The sequence below is a fragment of the Rhinoraja longicauda genome, chromosome 16 (assembly GCF_053455715.1).
Source record: "Rhinoraja longicauda isolate Sanriku21f chromosome 16, sRhiLon1.1, whole genome shotgun sequence".
NCBI classification, from domain to species: Eukaryota; Metazoa; Chordata; class Chondrichthyes; order Rajiformes; family Arhynchobatidae; genus Rhinoraja; species Rhinoraja longicauda.
This window is the reverse complement of record NC_135968.1, coordinates 32,424,367-32,438,938: the sequence shown is the minus strand read 5'-3', so window position 1 is coordinate 32,438,938 and position 14,572 is coordinate 32,424,367. Positions and strand designations below refer to the sequence as shown.

The window sequence follows — 14,572 nt, the reverse complement described above, 5'->3', positions numbered from 1 at the left end:
CCAGAGGTGCCTAAAACTTTACATGTGAAAGTAGGAGGAATACACCTAGAAATTCATTCCTGATATTGAACTAAATATTGGAGAGTATTGAGGACTGTTGCTACTGCACAGCACATTTAGTGATATTGACCAGTGATGTATTCCTTGACATTAATGCTTGTCTAATGTCCCCTTTATGAATTTGGTTCTGAATGCAGCCATTGTCACAACTATTGTCATTAAATATTTAGGCTTGTTATCATGTCTGTTAGAGTTGTTTCCATGTTTGTGTGCAAGAATTGTGTGCTAACCTTTTTATCTCCTTTCCACAAGGAATGCAAAATCTCCACCGAATATCCCCATTATGCTGGTACAATCAAAATAAGGATGTTACAATTTGGAAGCATACGCACAGTGTTACAGTGCATTGGTGTAATCAGCCTCATGATTATTTCTATAATTAAAAATGATTCCTACCTGAAGTTACTAGAAGAAAGGGCAAATTAAGAATTATCAATACTCTATATTTTGCAGTGGCCAAAATAGCAAAAAGGACATGGTTCTGTAGCTGTGCAGCGTGATATATGAGGGGTTTTTTTCTTTAAAGAAAGGCTCTGTTTTGTTTCCTGGTGACAGTTTGAATAGTTTGATAACATTTTGTGCAGCCAGTCTACTGTACTATTCATTTTCTTCATTATCATACCACAAATAAATGATTAAAATTTATTATAATTGTGGTCCCTTAAAAGAACCCTCAAAGCTATGAGATGAGGTTCTGTTGTAATTTGAATTTTAGTGTTCCATTTACTCTGTTTTTTAATGTTCCTTGTAATTAAGTCATTAGTAAAAAACACATCTGGAAGTTCTTTGGGGAACATTTAATTTTCTGCTAGTTTGTCAATAACATAACTCATGACACAAAGGACCCAGCTGCCGACAGTGCCAAGCTGTAGAAATGTATTTTCCTTCCTCGTGCACTACCAATTGTACCTACAGCTGTGAAAAATTCATCCACACAAAGATAAAGTTTCCCCAGCAAAGTCGGCCTGGAAGCTCTTTGACCTAGGGAAATTGATATTTGCTAAGTTTCACATTGAAAACAAGCATCACTTTCACAGCTTGCCGACCTCTGCTTTGGCCCATTGCCCTTTCAGGTGAAAGGGGAGGCTAGAGAAAAGTCTAATGATGTCCATGGTCAATCCCTAGCTGCCCCCTGCCCCCAAGCTGTTGCCTAAACTCTATAACTATGAGTCTTTTGCTCTCTTCTCAAGGTGACTGTCAAGATGTACAAGCGAGGGGGTCACGGCTGGTTATGGAGAGCTGTCTCTAGCACAGTGGTCATTCCATACAACTCCCACGTCGCTTTCAGGGTCTGCGGAGAGGACGCAGATGCCAAGATCCCAGCCAACAACATCGACAGAATCATCCTGAGCATTTGAAATTGATTTCAGCATTAAATCGGCCATGGCAGCTGTGCCACATTATTACAATAATCTGTGGGCCACTCTTCATTGATTAGTTAATTTGTGTTCTTCAAATAATCGAAAAGCAAATCTCATTAGCCATAGGTCAGTGGGCATGAAAAAAGGGGAAATTCATTTTGATAGCCTAGTTGGCTAAAAAAATGCAAAGCATTAAGCTGTGTGAGTGTACTGTGTGCACTCCCTTTTAACACTCCCTTTTAAGTGTGTTTAGCCACCCTGATAATTAATAACTAGAGGACAACTTTTCTTTTATAGTACTAGTCAGGTCATGCAGATCAGATGAGAGTTGATGCTCTTGAGTTATAAACAGAATTGCATGTCAGGTATTTAATGTAAAAAAACTTTTATTAACACAACAGTTGGTTACGACATTGAAAGAGATATTTTCTGTTCTGTTTATATGCCTATGTTTTAAGTGGGAGGAATGTGCTATGTGCTGAAGGTTATATTTTCTAACCAATGTAAAGGAATTGTGTCTTTTTAAAAAGTAAATCGGCATTTTATACTATCAGTATGCTTAAAGTCACATTGTTTAATTTTATTAATTTAATTGAAAGTTAATCTTTAGAATTTTTTTAAATGAACTAAGATTGATTTTCTTCAATGTCGCTTAATGTTAAGTCAGTCAAAAAAGAGAGAGAACAGAAGCCCAAGATGTCAGGAGGTATGCTGATTGGATTTTAATGCTGTTGGCATGAGCTTTTGTAATTAAATCAGCCTCAACCTCCCTCCACCTCATTTACCTATTTCCACAGTCGGAGCTATCCAGTCACACCCACCACCGCCTCCCTCCCCGCCCCTCCTCCAACTCTGCACCAAACAGCAAGCAGTGGGAGGTAATACCATAATCCTTCGGTCACTGAACAACTTGGAGAGTCTAGGAACAGCCTGTAAAGGAAGGCACGCATTGACATAGCTTTTTTTGCAACTTCAGACATTCCCAAAGGACTATACAGCTAATGAAATACATTTGAATTGTAGTCACTGCTCTCATTATAGAGAATGCAGCAAAATAAACTGTTAAACACCACTGTTTTGAATGGCCAGATAAATCTGATCACGTTTGGCTGTTTATTTCAATGCTATACTATGCGGAAAAAAAAATTAAATTCCCAGAGTGAAATGTGCAAACAATTACAGGGTCATTTCACCTCATTCCAGAAATTTGAGTTGGCAATTTTTAAATTGAGTCACATTTTATATCTGGTGTAATTTCTGTGTCAGGTGCACATCAAATGACATAATTCCCCATGCAATGTGCCTTTTGACGTTTAACTGGGGAAATTACACAGTTTTGTTCCAAGCAACTCATCCTGAACAAACACACTACTGAATTAGAAATCTATCCTTCAGTCTCCCATCCACTCCTGTTCCAAACTCACACTCTCACCCACTAATCTTGCATATTGTTGGGTGCGTTTCTGAAACACAAACTCCCTGATACCTTCCCCAGACTGGTTGTCAAGCCTACATACTCTCCAACTACCACCTCCCCCCCCCGCTGCTGTAACTTCCCAATATAGGCTTCAATCTCCCAGAGCATCTCAACACTCCCACCCCTAATGTCTAACCATCTGGACGACATGCTCCACATTAGCACTAATCAGACCTCCAAAGTCAGCCCCTATGTCCATCCATGTAGCTCCAACACTCTTGGTCTCAATATCAATGCCAGCAATTCAATAAAAAAGGCATGAAGCGCAAATAGGTAGTGAATTAGTGGTTTGGACCCATCAGTGAAGAATATAACAGATAGTTGTTTGCTTCTGTCCATTTTGTGCTTTGTCAAAGTCAAATGTTACCCTCTATAAGTTTTAATATAGCTAAGAGGAAGCATTACAATAAAATGGATGAGCTGATAGATCAATAATTTGGTTAATATAAAGAAGGTGTTTACCTTATGGCATTCAATATATAATAGATGATGCTAAACATTTATCATCTTTGTCAAGAGGGTCAAGTTGTTCAGAAGGACTTAGATAGATTTGAAAGAGAGTTAAAGTAAAGAATAACTAATTACAAACAAGAATAACTAATAACAAACAAGGCTGAAAAGATGTGTGTTGCCATATGGAAGTTTGTCTTCACTCCATTGAAATAGGGTTGTGAAATGTATCTCACATTTAACTCCACTGATTCTGGCCATACAAGGCCATGTAGTCTGATTTCCCATTTCTATCTGAATACCCCCACTTCCAAACACCATCGGCCACTGGTGCCTCAACTCATCAGTTAGGGAGACCATAATTAATATCTTTGTCATCTACAGTGTTTACTGTACCATGCGTCAACTGTTTACAGAACATCTTAAGGACTTATGTGTAGGAAAAAAACTGCAGATGCTGGTTCAAATCGAAGGTAGACACAAAATACTGGAGTAACTCAGCGGTTCAGGCAGCATCTCGGGAGAGAAGGAATGGGTGACGTTTCGGGTCGAGACCTTAGATGGTGGACTAGAGAGCAACATTTCCTCAAATTTATCTGTAAAGATAGTGCCTTATAACAATATGAAATTAATAAACAAAGTTGTGACAAATTGATTTAAAGATAGTAAAGTGTGAGATTATCTATTTCTGAGCAAAAAAACTAGCACAAAATCACTCTAACCTGGTAAATTTTTGAAATAGAGGAATTTGAAAGGGAAAACCTACCAGTGCCTATACATAGTCTGTTAAAATGTCATGGAGAAGTGCAAAACAATCCAAAGAGCTTCTTGAATGTTTGTCTTTGTACTTGGAGGTCAAGAACACAAGGGGTCATGACAAGAAGTTATGCTACAGCAGTGCAAGTTCTAGTTAGACTCGACCAGAAGTACTCCATTCAGTCCTTGCCAGTGCCCTATAGTGCTGCATCAATAAATTATCTCCTCAACCTGCATTAGAGAGAAGCTGCTAAAATGCAACTAGATCTGTAACTCTGCTTTGAAAATACGATGCTAAACAAGATGAGAGCCCATAGTATTAGAGGGAAGATACTAGCATGGATAAGCAATTAGTTGACTGGCAGAAGCCAAAGAGTTGGAATAAAGGGGGTTTTCTCTGGTTGGCTAGCAGTGACTAATCGTGTTCCACATGGGTCGGTGTTCGGTTCACTACTTTTCACATTATCTATTAATGATTTGGATGATGGAATTGGTGGCTTTGTAGCGGACGATTCGAAGATAGGTGGAGGGACAGGTAATGTAGAGGAAGCAGGGAGTCTGCAGGACTTGACAGGGTGAGAGAGTGGACAAAATGGCAGATGGAATACAGTGTGGCAAAGTGCATGCACTTTGGCAGCAGGAATAAAGGCATAGGCTATTTTCTAAATAGGGAGAGGATTCAGAAATAGTAGGTACAAAGGGACTTGGGAGTGCTGGTACAGGTTTCCCAAAAGGTTAATTTGCAGGTTGAATCGATGGTAAGGAAGGCAAATGCAATGTTAGCATTAGCATTTGAGAGGACGTGAATATAAAAGCATGGATGTTATCTTCAGGCTTTATTGGACACTGGTCAGACTGCGTTTGGAGTATTGTGAGCAGTATTGAGCCCCTTATCTGAGGAGGGATGTGCTGGTGTTGGAGAGAGTGCAGAGGAGGTTTATGAGGATGATGCCGGGATGATTGGGTTTACGTAATATGAGCGATTAGCAGCTCTGGGCCTGTACTTGCTGAAGTTTAGGAAATGAGGGAGGAATCTCAGTGACACGCACTGAATAATGAAAGGCCTAGATAAAGTGGATGTGGAGAGGTGTTTCCACTAATGGGATAATCTAGGACCAGATGCACAGCCTCAGAAAAAAAGGATGTACCCTTAGAAAGGAGATGAGGAGGAATTTCCCTAGCCAGAGTGTGGTGAATCTGTATAATTCATTGCCACAAACAGCTGTAGAGGCGAAGTCTTTGGGTGTTTTTAAAGTGGAGATTGATGTTCTTGCTTAATAAGGGTATCAAAGGAGGGGGGAAGGCAGGATAATGGGATTGAAAGGTAATGATAGATTGAATGGTTAAATGGCAGAATAAACTCGATGTGCCGAATGGCCTAATTCTGCTCCTATGATTTATGAACTACAAATATTATTTAAACTGGGTCACAAAATGTAATTATAAAATGGCAATTGGGCTGTTTGTTCATTTATCTTCCATCAGAACCAAACTCTGGCCCAATCCATCCGCAGATAAAATCTCGTGCATGCAATTGGCACTTTGGACTTTTCTATCTCTCATTTCTCAATCAATATAATTTCAAACAAAACTCCCATCAGTTCAGGTTCACTCAAAATCCCTGTGCTAGCTAATCTATATTGGCACAAACCCAAAATACCTTGGATGCTGGAAGTCTGAAAGAAGCAGAAAATCCTCTCAGATGAATGGAATTAACAGATCACACGCACGTGGAGAGAGAAACATAGTTAAAGTTTCTGGTTGAAATCCTTTCGTCAGAACCAGGAAATGTTAGGGACCTCCAACCTTAATATTGCCCTTCCACCACAACCCTCTATCAGTCTACTATCAGTAAACCAGTTCTGAATCCAAGTCACTGTTAATCCCGTGCATCTTAATCTTCTGGATCAGCCTACCATGGGGGACTTTATCAGATGCCTTAATAAAATCCTTGTAAACATTTATCGCCCTACCCACATTGATCACCTTTGTCACCTCAAATAACGTGAAGAAAATTGAGGGAAAGAAAGGTTTATTCTATATACTATGTGCAGCAGAATCTTTTATTATGTTCTTTGGAGATGCATTTATAATTTTGCATCACCTGGCACATTATCTTCAACTGTAGAAGCGTCAGTGATAGGAGCCTTTCAGAACAAAATAGTATTTGCACTACAGAGTAATTACTTGTATGAAAGACGTTCTGCTATTCATTTCAGCTTTTCGAAAAGAATACATCTAAAGTACAATAATACTTATGTCAGTGAACTACATGATGAATAGAAATTGGTTTAACAGCATCATAATTAAACAGCTTAATTAGACTGTTAAAGGCGGCTCAGTTTCCATTAAAAAATGGAGATGGTTTTATTTAGTTTTGTAAAAATCAATGTATAAAGTTTGATAAACTGGCAAATTTGGCATTTACTTTAACCACATCACAATGTACTAATTGTATAATGTGACATCATGATCAGTAGTCATCAAACATCTAACATTTTGAATTCGCCTTACCTTTCAAATTTGGCATTAAATATTTAATTCCTGCAATGTAATGTAATAATGGTAACCTTTCTGTCTGGAATGTCTTTGCTATAAACTCGTACACTTTCATTTAATCCTTTTGTGTTGACTCAGCTCAGAAATTTATTGCCAGAACTCAGAAGTTAGATGTGGAGGCAGCACTTTACATCTACATACTGGACAAAAACTGACTTTTACTTGAGCAAAAGAATCCCACTCCAACAAGAATTTGGAAGATAAAAATAATTATACAAAGATAAAATTAAATAACATTTTGGTACCACTGGGCAAAATATCTGACACAACCTGGATGTGCACATAATTTAATTCTAACCATTTGGAAGTCATAATTAAATCAATTACAGGTACAATCTATTCTGTAGTGAATAAGATCAACATGAGAATAATAAACCTTCAATCAACAACTTTAGAACATGGAATAACTGAGATCAGTATAGCATAAGTACAGACTATTCAGCCCACAATGCCTGCGCCGACCACGATGCCAGATTCAACTGCATATCTACATGCACGGGGTCCATATCCCTCAATTCCCTGCCTGTGCATATCTATATACTAAAACTCTCATTTGTTTGTTTGTTTGTTCCTGAACTACAGCCAAAACGGTACACGATAGCACGACATTTTAGTCCCACCTTACTCACCGTCGTCCCTTTTGTGCTAATGGAAGAAGTTTGAAATCGGTGTTATGTTTTTAAAGTTATTCACATTTTAAAGTTTAAATCTATCTCCTAGGGAGGGAGGGGGGAAGGAGGAGGGAGGATAAGGGGGGTTGAGGGGGATGGAGTGGGGGGAGGGGAGAGGGAAGGGGAGGGAGGGAAGGGGAGGGAGGGGAGGGGAGGGAGAGGAGAGTGGGGAGTGGGGGGGAGGGAGAGGAGGGGGAAGAGGGGAGGGGGGGGGGAAGAGGGGGAGGGAGTGGGGAGGAGAGGGTGCTGCACCAATGCAGGAGAGGTTTGGGCTCAACTGGTCCACTTGGTCTAGTGTCTGTAAATGGCTTTTAAACTTTGTTTTTCTGCTTCCACCAGAAGCATGTTCCAGGGACATACCACTCTCTGTGTTTGAAAACATCTCCCACTCATGTTAAATCTGTGCTCTCTAGCTTTGTCATTTCCACCTTGGGGGAAAATGACTCTGATGACCAACCCTGTCAGGGCCTCTCATATTTTAATATATATATATCTATCAGGTCTCCCCTCACTCTCTGCCCTCCTGAAAAAAAAGCAAGTAAGTTTGTCCAACCTCTCCTTATAGTTAATACTGTAATCCAGAAAACATCCCTGTGAATGTTGGGGGAGGAATGTTAGGAAGAGTTCGATATAGCTCTAACGGAATCAAGGGAAATGGGGAGAAAGCAGGAACGATGTACTGATTTTGGATGATCAGCCATGATCATATTGGATGGTGGTGTTGGCTCAAAAGGCCTACTCCTGCACCTATTTTCTATGTGAACATCTATTACGCCCTTTTCAAAGCATCCACAGCTTTCCTGCAATGCAGTGGCCCGAACTGCACACAATGAGCAAGGATTTATTGCACACAATTGTAAGCACACAATTTAGCAAAGAAGTCAATGTGAAACTTATTGATGCAATAAGCTTTTAGGATTTGGAATAGGCTACCTGATGGGGTGCTAGGGACAGCTTCACTAGCAGCCTTCAAAAAGCAATTAGGTAAGTAGTTAAACCAAAGAAAAATAGCAGCAATACCCCAAAGAGTGTGAAATAGCACTGACTGGATTGAATAAGGAATAACATGAACCTGATGGGCCCAATGATCTTATAATAGCATAGAAACAGGCCTTTGGCCCATCAGGTTCATGCCATCTCCCAGGGATGCAATCCCACTAACTACATTCTGCCACTAGGGTAGTGATAGTGGCCTTTACCTGCAAATAGGGATAGTAAATTCAATGCAGAAGCACAAAAATGGAGTCTGAATAAAGGGTTGCAACAACACAGGATCATAACATGATCATCAAAATGAAGGTGTTATTAGCACTCCAAGGCTCCAGGAACGCTTCTCTGCAAAAAAATGGGTCTACTTATTTGAATGGCAGGATCTATCAGCTGATGTGTGCATAATGTGCAGACCTTAAATAACAAAAGCAAAAGAAAACCGCGCTTGTTGAAGAAAGCAGCCTCAAGACTGCCTGCTGCAGAGTGCTGTCCACCAACTAGGCACCGCTTGGCCATTAAAGCATCACAGAAATGCACTTCCAAGTTTCTCATACTTTAGTTGGACATGCATTCAAATAAAAACCTGTGGGAAAGCCTTGTAATATTCACACACATCAAGATGTTCGCACATCATATTATTGAACACAATGTAACTACAAGATATGGTCCCTATCAACACATAGGCAGATATCTCTAATAGTGTTTCAAAGCACTTCTTCAGCCTCAAGTACACCTGTTGGTCAATTTCTCCTTCCCTTACCACATCAAGAAAAAAACCATAATTGGAGAAAGGCCTCATCTTACTAGATCCTTATTCCCTTGGAAGGGGCTATCTTTGATATATGCACATCAAAGAGTAGTTAAAGAGGCAGGGAAAGGAGAAGCCATAGAATAGCCCAAGCTCAAAGCCAGTATCCCTCATACCTTGTCCCTCTTCATTCTCACCAGCATTTATATTTTCTATTCATGCTTATCTGTAATTTGAATGGAAATTGAAAATCAAAACCAGATAAACCAAAATGAAACCAGAAAGTGCTGGAAACTCAGATTCTGTTTCTGTGCATGTTTTCAGGACTTTCTGACTCTATTACAATTTTAATGGCACCAGGTTAATATAATTTCAACAGTTCAAGATTCTGTTAGTAACACACTCCATCACATACATTGTCAACAGGTCCAATAACATTTGTATAATTCCAGGTGGAACCAATTTATGTGAATAAGTATCTCTTGCCTTTATTCCCTGAGCATTTCCTTCACAAAGTTACGTTTGAATGTACTGTTTTATGGATAGAAGTGCAATTGTATTTTGAATTGAAATTTTTCATTAACAAAACAGGCTGCGGTTTAATGTGATATTTATGTTCACAGATGCCATCACATTTAAAAAAACATAAATTGATCCAAGCTTTGCTGGCCATACCATTAAGGAAGTTGCATTTAATCTGATACAAACAAATGAACCCATTTTCCTATCTTGCACTCCCAACAGGGGCAAACAAAATAGTCAAAAGTATTGAGAACACAGAGAAATCAAAGCAGGTACTGCTAGAAATGCACAGTAGGCTAGTTATTCCTAAGGTAATTTGAACTCAGCCATATTGGAAATGTTCCATATTTCTATTAGACGAATCCATTTTCCTATCTTGCACTTCCAGTCTTGCCATTTTTATCTATGCCTTTAGATGACGTCAGTTCATCAATCAGTAAAGAATAAAACTTCACTGGGCTGATTACGAGTGATGATAAGTCAGTGTACAGGAGAGAGATATAAAACCTGGTTGAATGGTGCCACAACAATAACCTCTCACACAACCTCAACAAGACCAAGAAACTAATTGTTGACTTCAGAAAGGAGACGTTAGGAGACCATATGCCAGTTTTCATTGGTAGATCAGTAATAGAGAGTTAGCAGCTTCAAATTCCTAGGCATTAACATCTCAGATGCAGTGTCCTGAGCCTGTACATAGATGTAATTATGAAGAAGGTATGCCTGCACCTCTACTTCCTCAGAGTTTAAATAGATTCAGCATGTCTCTGAATGCTCTAACAATCTTCTGCAGATGTACTGTAGAAAGTATCACGACCGTTCACATAATTCCCTGGTATGGCAATTTCAAAGCACGGAAATGCAAGAGACTGCAGAAAGTGATGGACACAGCCCGAAACATCACAGGCACTTCCCTCCCCGCCATCGAAAGCATCTACATGAGGTGTTACCTCAGGAATGCAAGATCGATCATTAAATCTCCCACCATCTGGGCCATGCCCTCCTCTCACCACCACCATCAGGCAGGAGGTACAGAAGCCTGAAGTCCCACACCACCAGTTTTAGGAACAGCAACTTTCTTACATCATTCAGGTTTTTGATCCAACCTGTACAACCCTAATCCTACCTCAACAACAGAACACTACAGACTTACATGGAGTTGTTTTCTAAATGTGTTTTGCACCAATGTTTTTTTGTTTTTGCAGTCTCTTTTAGAAATGTTACATATAATTTATGTATCATTTTTTTTTCTGTGTGTTTGAGTCTCTGCTCATGATGTTGCTGTAAGCAAAATTTTCATTGCACCAGTTCCTCATCATACTTATGCAGATGACAATAAAACTCCACCAGATGCTGGTAATCTAAAACAGTAGCAGGGTTGTGTAAAAATGGAGAGCATAGATTTAAGGTAAGGAGTACCAAGTTGAGCGAAGATCCAAAGCGGATTTATTTTTTTCCAAAGGGTGGTTGGCATTTGGAACACTGTGCTTAAGGCAGAGATTCCCACCACATTTGAGAGGTATTTGGAGAGCATTTGAATCACTAAAGCATAGCAAGGTAGGGGCAATGTCCTTCACATGGGTTTAAATGACTACTCGATGGTTGGCATGAACGTACGAGGATGAAGGGCCCATTTCTATAATGTACTAGACCAAGTCGACCCGTTGGGCCCAAAACTCTCCTGCACTGGTGCAGCACCCTCTCCTCCCCCCTCCCCTCCCATCCATCTCCCCCTCCCCTCCCCCCCAACCCGCTCCCTTCCCCCTTCCTCCCCTCCTCTCCCCCTCCCAACTCTTCCCCTCCCCGCCTTTCCCTACCCCCTTCCCCTCCCCCCAATCCAACCCACTCAACACCCCTTATCCTCCCCCTCCCTCCACCCCCTCCCTCCCCCTCCCTCCCTAGGAGATAGATTTAAACTTTAAAATGTGAATAACTCTAAAAATATAACACCAATTTCAATGAAACCTCTTCCATTAGCACCAAAGGGACGACGGTGAGTAAGGTGGGCCTAAAATTGTCGCGCTATCGTGTACCATTTTGGCTGTAGTTCAGGAACAAACAAACAAACAAACAAACGAGAGTTTTAGTATATAGATACATAATTCTATGGGTCTGAAAACATAAATTGCTGGGAAAAAAACACAGCAGGTTCAACAGAATCCTTGTCGAGGGAACAACAAAGTTTCAGGCAATGACTTGATTGGAACTGGAAAAATAAGGAAAATAAGCATGTTTTAAGTTGCGTAAAGGCAGATTACAAGATCTTTATTTCCTTGGATATATTCAATCAAAGAGCATTGAGGAGACAAGGGTTACAGGAATACCCCAAGCACTGTCTGCGACAGGGTCCAGCACAATGCTCACACTCTTAATTTTAATTTCTTCATTGTGATAATGTGGTGGTTTTGAGTACAATCTCACTTATCATTATTTCTCCATTCATACAATCTTATTAATAAAGTATTTGTACATGTTGTTATTTTTGGAAGGAGCACTTTACCATCTAATTGGAAAGATTGGCTTAATACCACTTTTCACACTGTTGTGTTACAAGTATCCTGAAACACCTGTTCTATTTTATACTTCCCATCAGCAAAAGAGAAAAATTTCAAATGTCAGGCACTTATCTGCATGTTCAGAGCACGATAAACAACCACTCCACCTCCTCTCTACTCCCACAAATTTCCTTTAGAAACTGGGGCTCCATTTGATTTTGTATTAACATAAAAATAATTTTCTCACTGAAATAAAAATTATTATTTAATTATTTGTGCACAGTGTTAATGTCCACACATCAAGCAATCATTTGTCATCTATCTGTTGCTCTCTCTATCCATAATTTAAACCGCAATCCTGTGATTGATTCAGAATAATTACACAAAATTGATAACAGTTGTAACATTACAGATGTACAGTGTATATTGTACCTGTGTTCATGACTTACAAAATCTATACACAAATATTGTTCAGAGGTGACTAAAAATAGTTGTTTCTGAGCTTAGATTGTGTTTCTGAATTCTAATTTGCTGCCTGGTTAAAAACATCCTCATAATGAAATCGGTGGAGGTTTTGCTCTGTAATGATGTGATGGAGAAACACAACTACAGATGCTGGAATCTTGAGAAAACCACAAAGTGCTGGAGTAACTCAACGAGTCGGGAAACATCGCTGGAGAACATTGAAAGGCAATATTTCAGGTAGGGACCTTTTCCTTGAAGCTGAAGAAGGGGCCTTCCCGAAACGTCGCCTATCATTGTTCTCCAGACATAGATGGTGTGATGCTCACTGTCAACATTACAGGAGAGGCTCACTGGTCAGCAGAAGGTCTTATGTTCATGCTTAAAATCCTGCTTGCCACTTTAGGATAGCAGCACAACAGAACCTGACCAAGTGGACCCAAGGATCTTGTGGGAAGCAAGAGAAACAATTGCTCGTGCCATGGCAGAGATTTTTGCACCTTCCTTAGCCACAAGGTGGCACAAAGGGGCAGCTGGTAGAGCTGCTGCCTCACAGCACAAGAGACCCAGGTTCGATCCTGACCTCGGGTGCTGTCTGTGTGGAGTTTGTACGTTTTCCTTGTGACCGCATGGGTTTCCTCCGGGTGCTCCAGTTTCCTCCCACATCCCAAAGATGTTCGGGTTTGTAGGTTAATTGGCCTCTGTAAATTGCCCCTCGTGTAGTGAGTGGATGAGGAAATGGAATAACATAGAATCAGTTAAATGGGTAATCGATGGTCGGAGTGGACTTGGTGGGTCGAAGGGCCTGTGATCATGCTGTATCTTTCAATCAATCACAGCTTTCTTACTGGTAGACTGGATGATGGCTAATGTTATGCCTTTATTTAAAAAGACCAGCAAGAATAAGCCAGGGAACAACAGACTAGTGGGTAAGTTTTTGGAGAGGATTCTGAGAGACAGCATTTATCAGTATTGGGAAAGGCAAAGACTAATTAGGAATAATCAGCATTTCTTCATGCATGGGGCGTCATGTCTCACAAATTTAATTTAGTTTTTTGAAGAGGTGACCAAGGGAACTGACATAGCAGAATGCAGATGGACTGTAGTAGGGCTTCTGAGAAGGTCCCATAAGGTCGACTGCTCCGGAAGCTGAGATCACATGGGATCCAGGGTGAGCTGGTCAGTCGGATACAAAATTGGCTTGGTGGAAGGAGTCAGAGTGATAGTGTCGCATCAGATTGGAGACCTGTCACCAGTGGAGTAGTGGCATTAGGGTGCCTAATCCCATGTTGTGTGTCATAATAATTTGGATGAGAATGTGGATGGAAAGATTAGAAAGTTTGCAAACAACACTAAAATTGTTAGCATGGTGGATTGTGATAAAGGTTGTCTCAGGTTACATCAAGATTCAGATCTCAACTGGGAAAGACGGCAAAGGAATGGCTTATGGAATTTACTAAGACAAGTGCACAGTGATGCATTTCGGGTGAGTAACAGTCGACACAGTAAGTAACAGTCGACACAAGTAGACAAAAGGGGGAAGGAGTATAGCATGCCTGCTTTCAGCGGATGGGGCATTGAGTGCAGGTGATGGGGTGTCATGTTATGGGGTGTTTGTAAGACTACCTGGAATGCAATGTGCGGTTCTGGTAGCCATACTTCAGGAAGGATGTAATCACCTAAAGAGGGTGCAGAAAATATTCACATGGATGTTGCTGGATCTGACAGGCTTGAGGTATACGTAGAGACTTGATAGGCTCGGATCGTTTTCCACGAACCAAAGGAGGCTGAGGGGTGAACTTATAGAGGTTTATAAAATCTTGAGGGATTTTTTCCAGGGTAGAGAAGGTTTAAGGTGAGAGGGGGGAGATTTAAAGAGGAACCAGAGCAACAAGTTTTTCACATATAGGATGATGGATATATGGAATGAGCTGCCAGAGAAAGTGGTAGAAACAAGTACAACATTTAGACAGGTTCATGCATAGAAAAGATTTAGAGATATGGGCCAAACGTAGGCAAGT

General features: G+C 40.4%; 1 protein-coding gene across 1 annotated transcript in view; it reads left to right on the top strand.

The window, feature by feature from the left end:
* Positions 1–1,418, top strand: part of LOC144600835 (uncharacterized) — a 128,565-nt gene extending 127,147 nt beyond the window's left edge. The window contains exon 7 of the mRNA XM_078412725.1: positions 1,251–1,418. Coding sequence (XP_078268851.1) covers positions 1,251–1,418 — 168 coding nt within the window. The remainder of the gene's footprint in view (positions 1–1,250) is intronic.
* Positions 1,419–14,572: the final 13,154 nt, after the last annotated feature.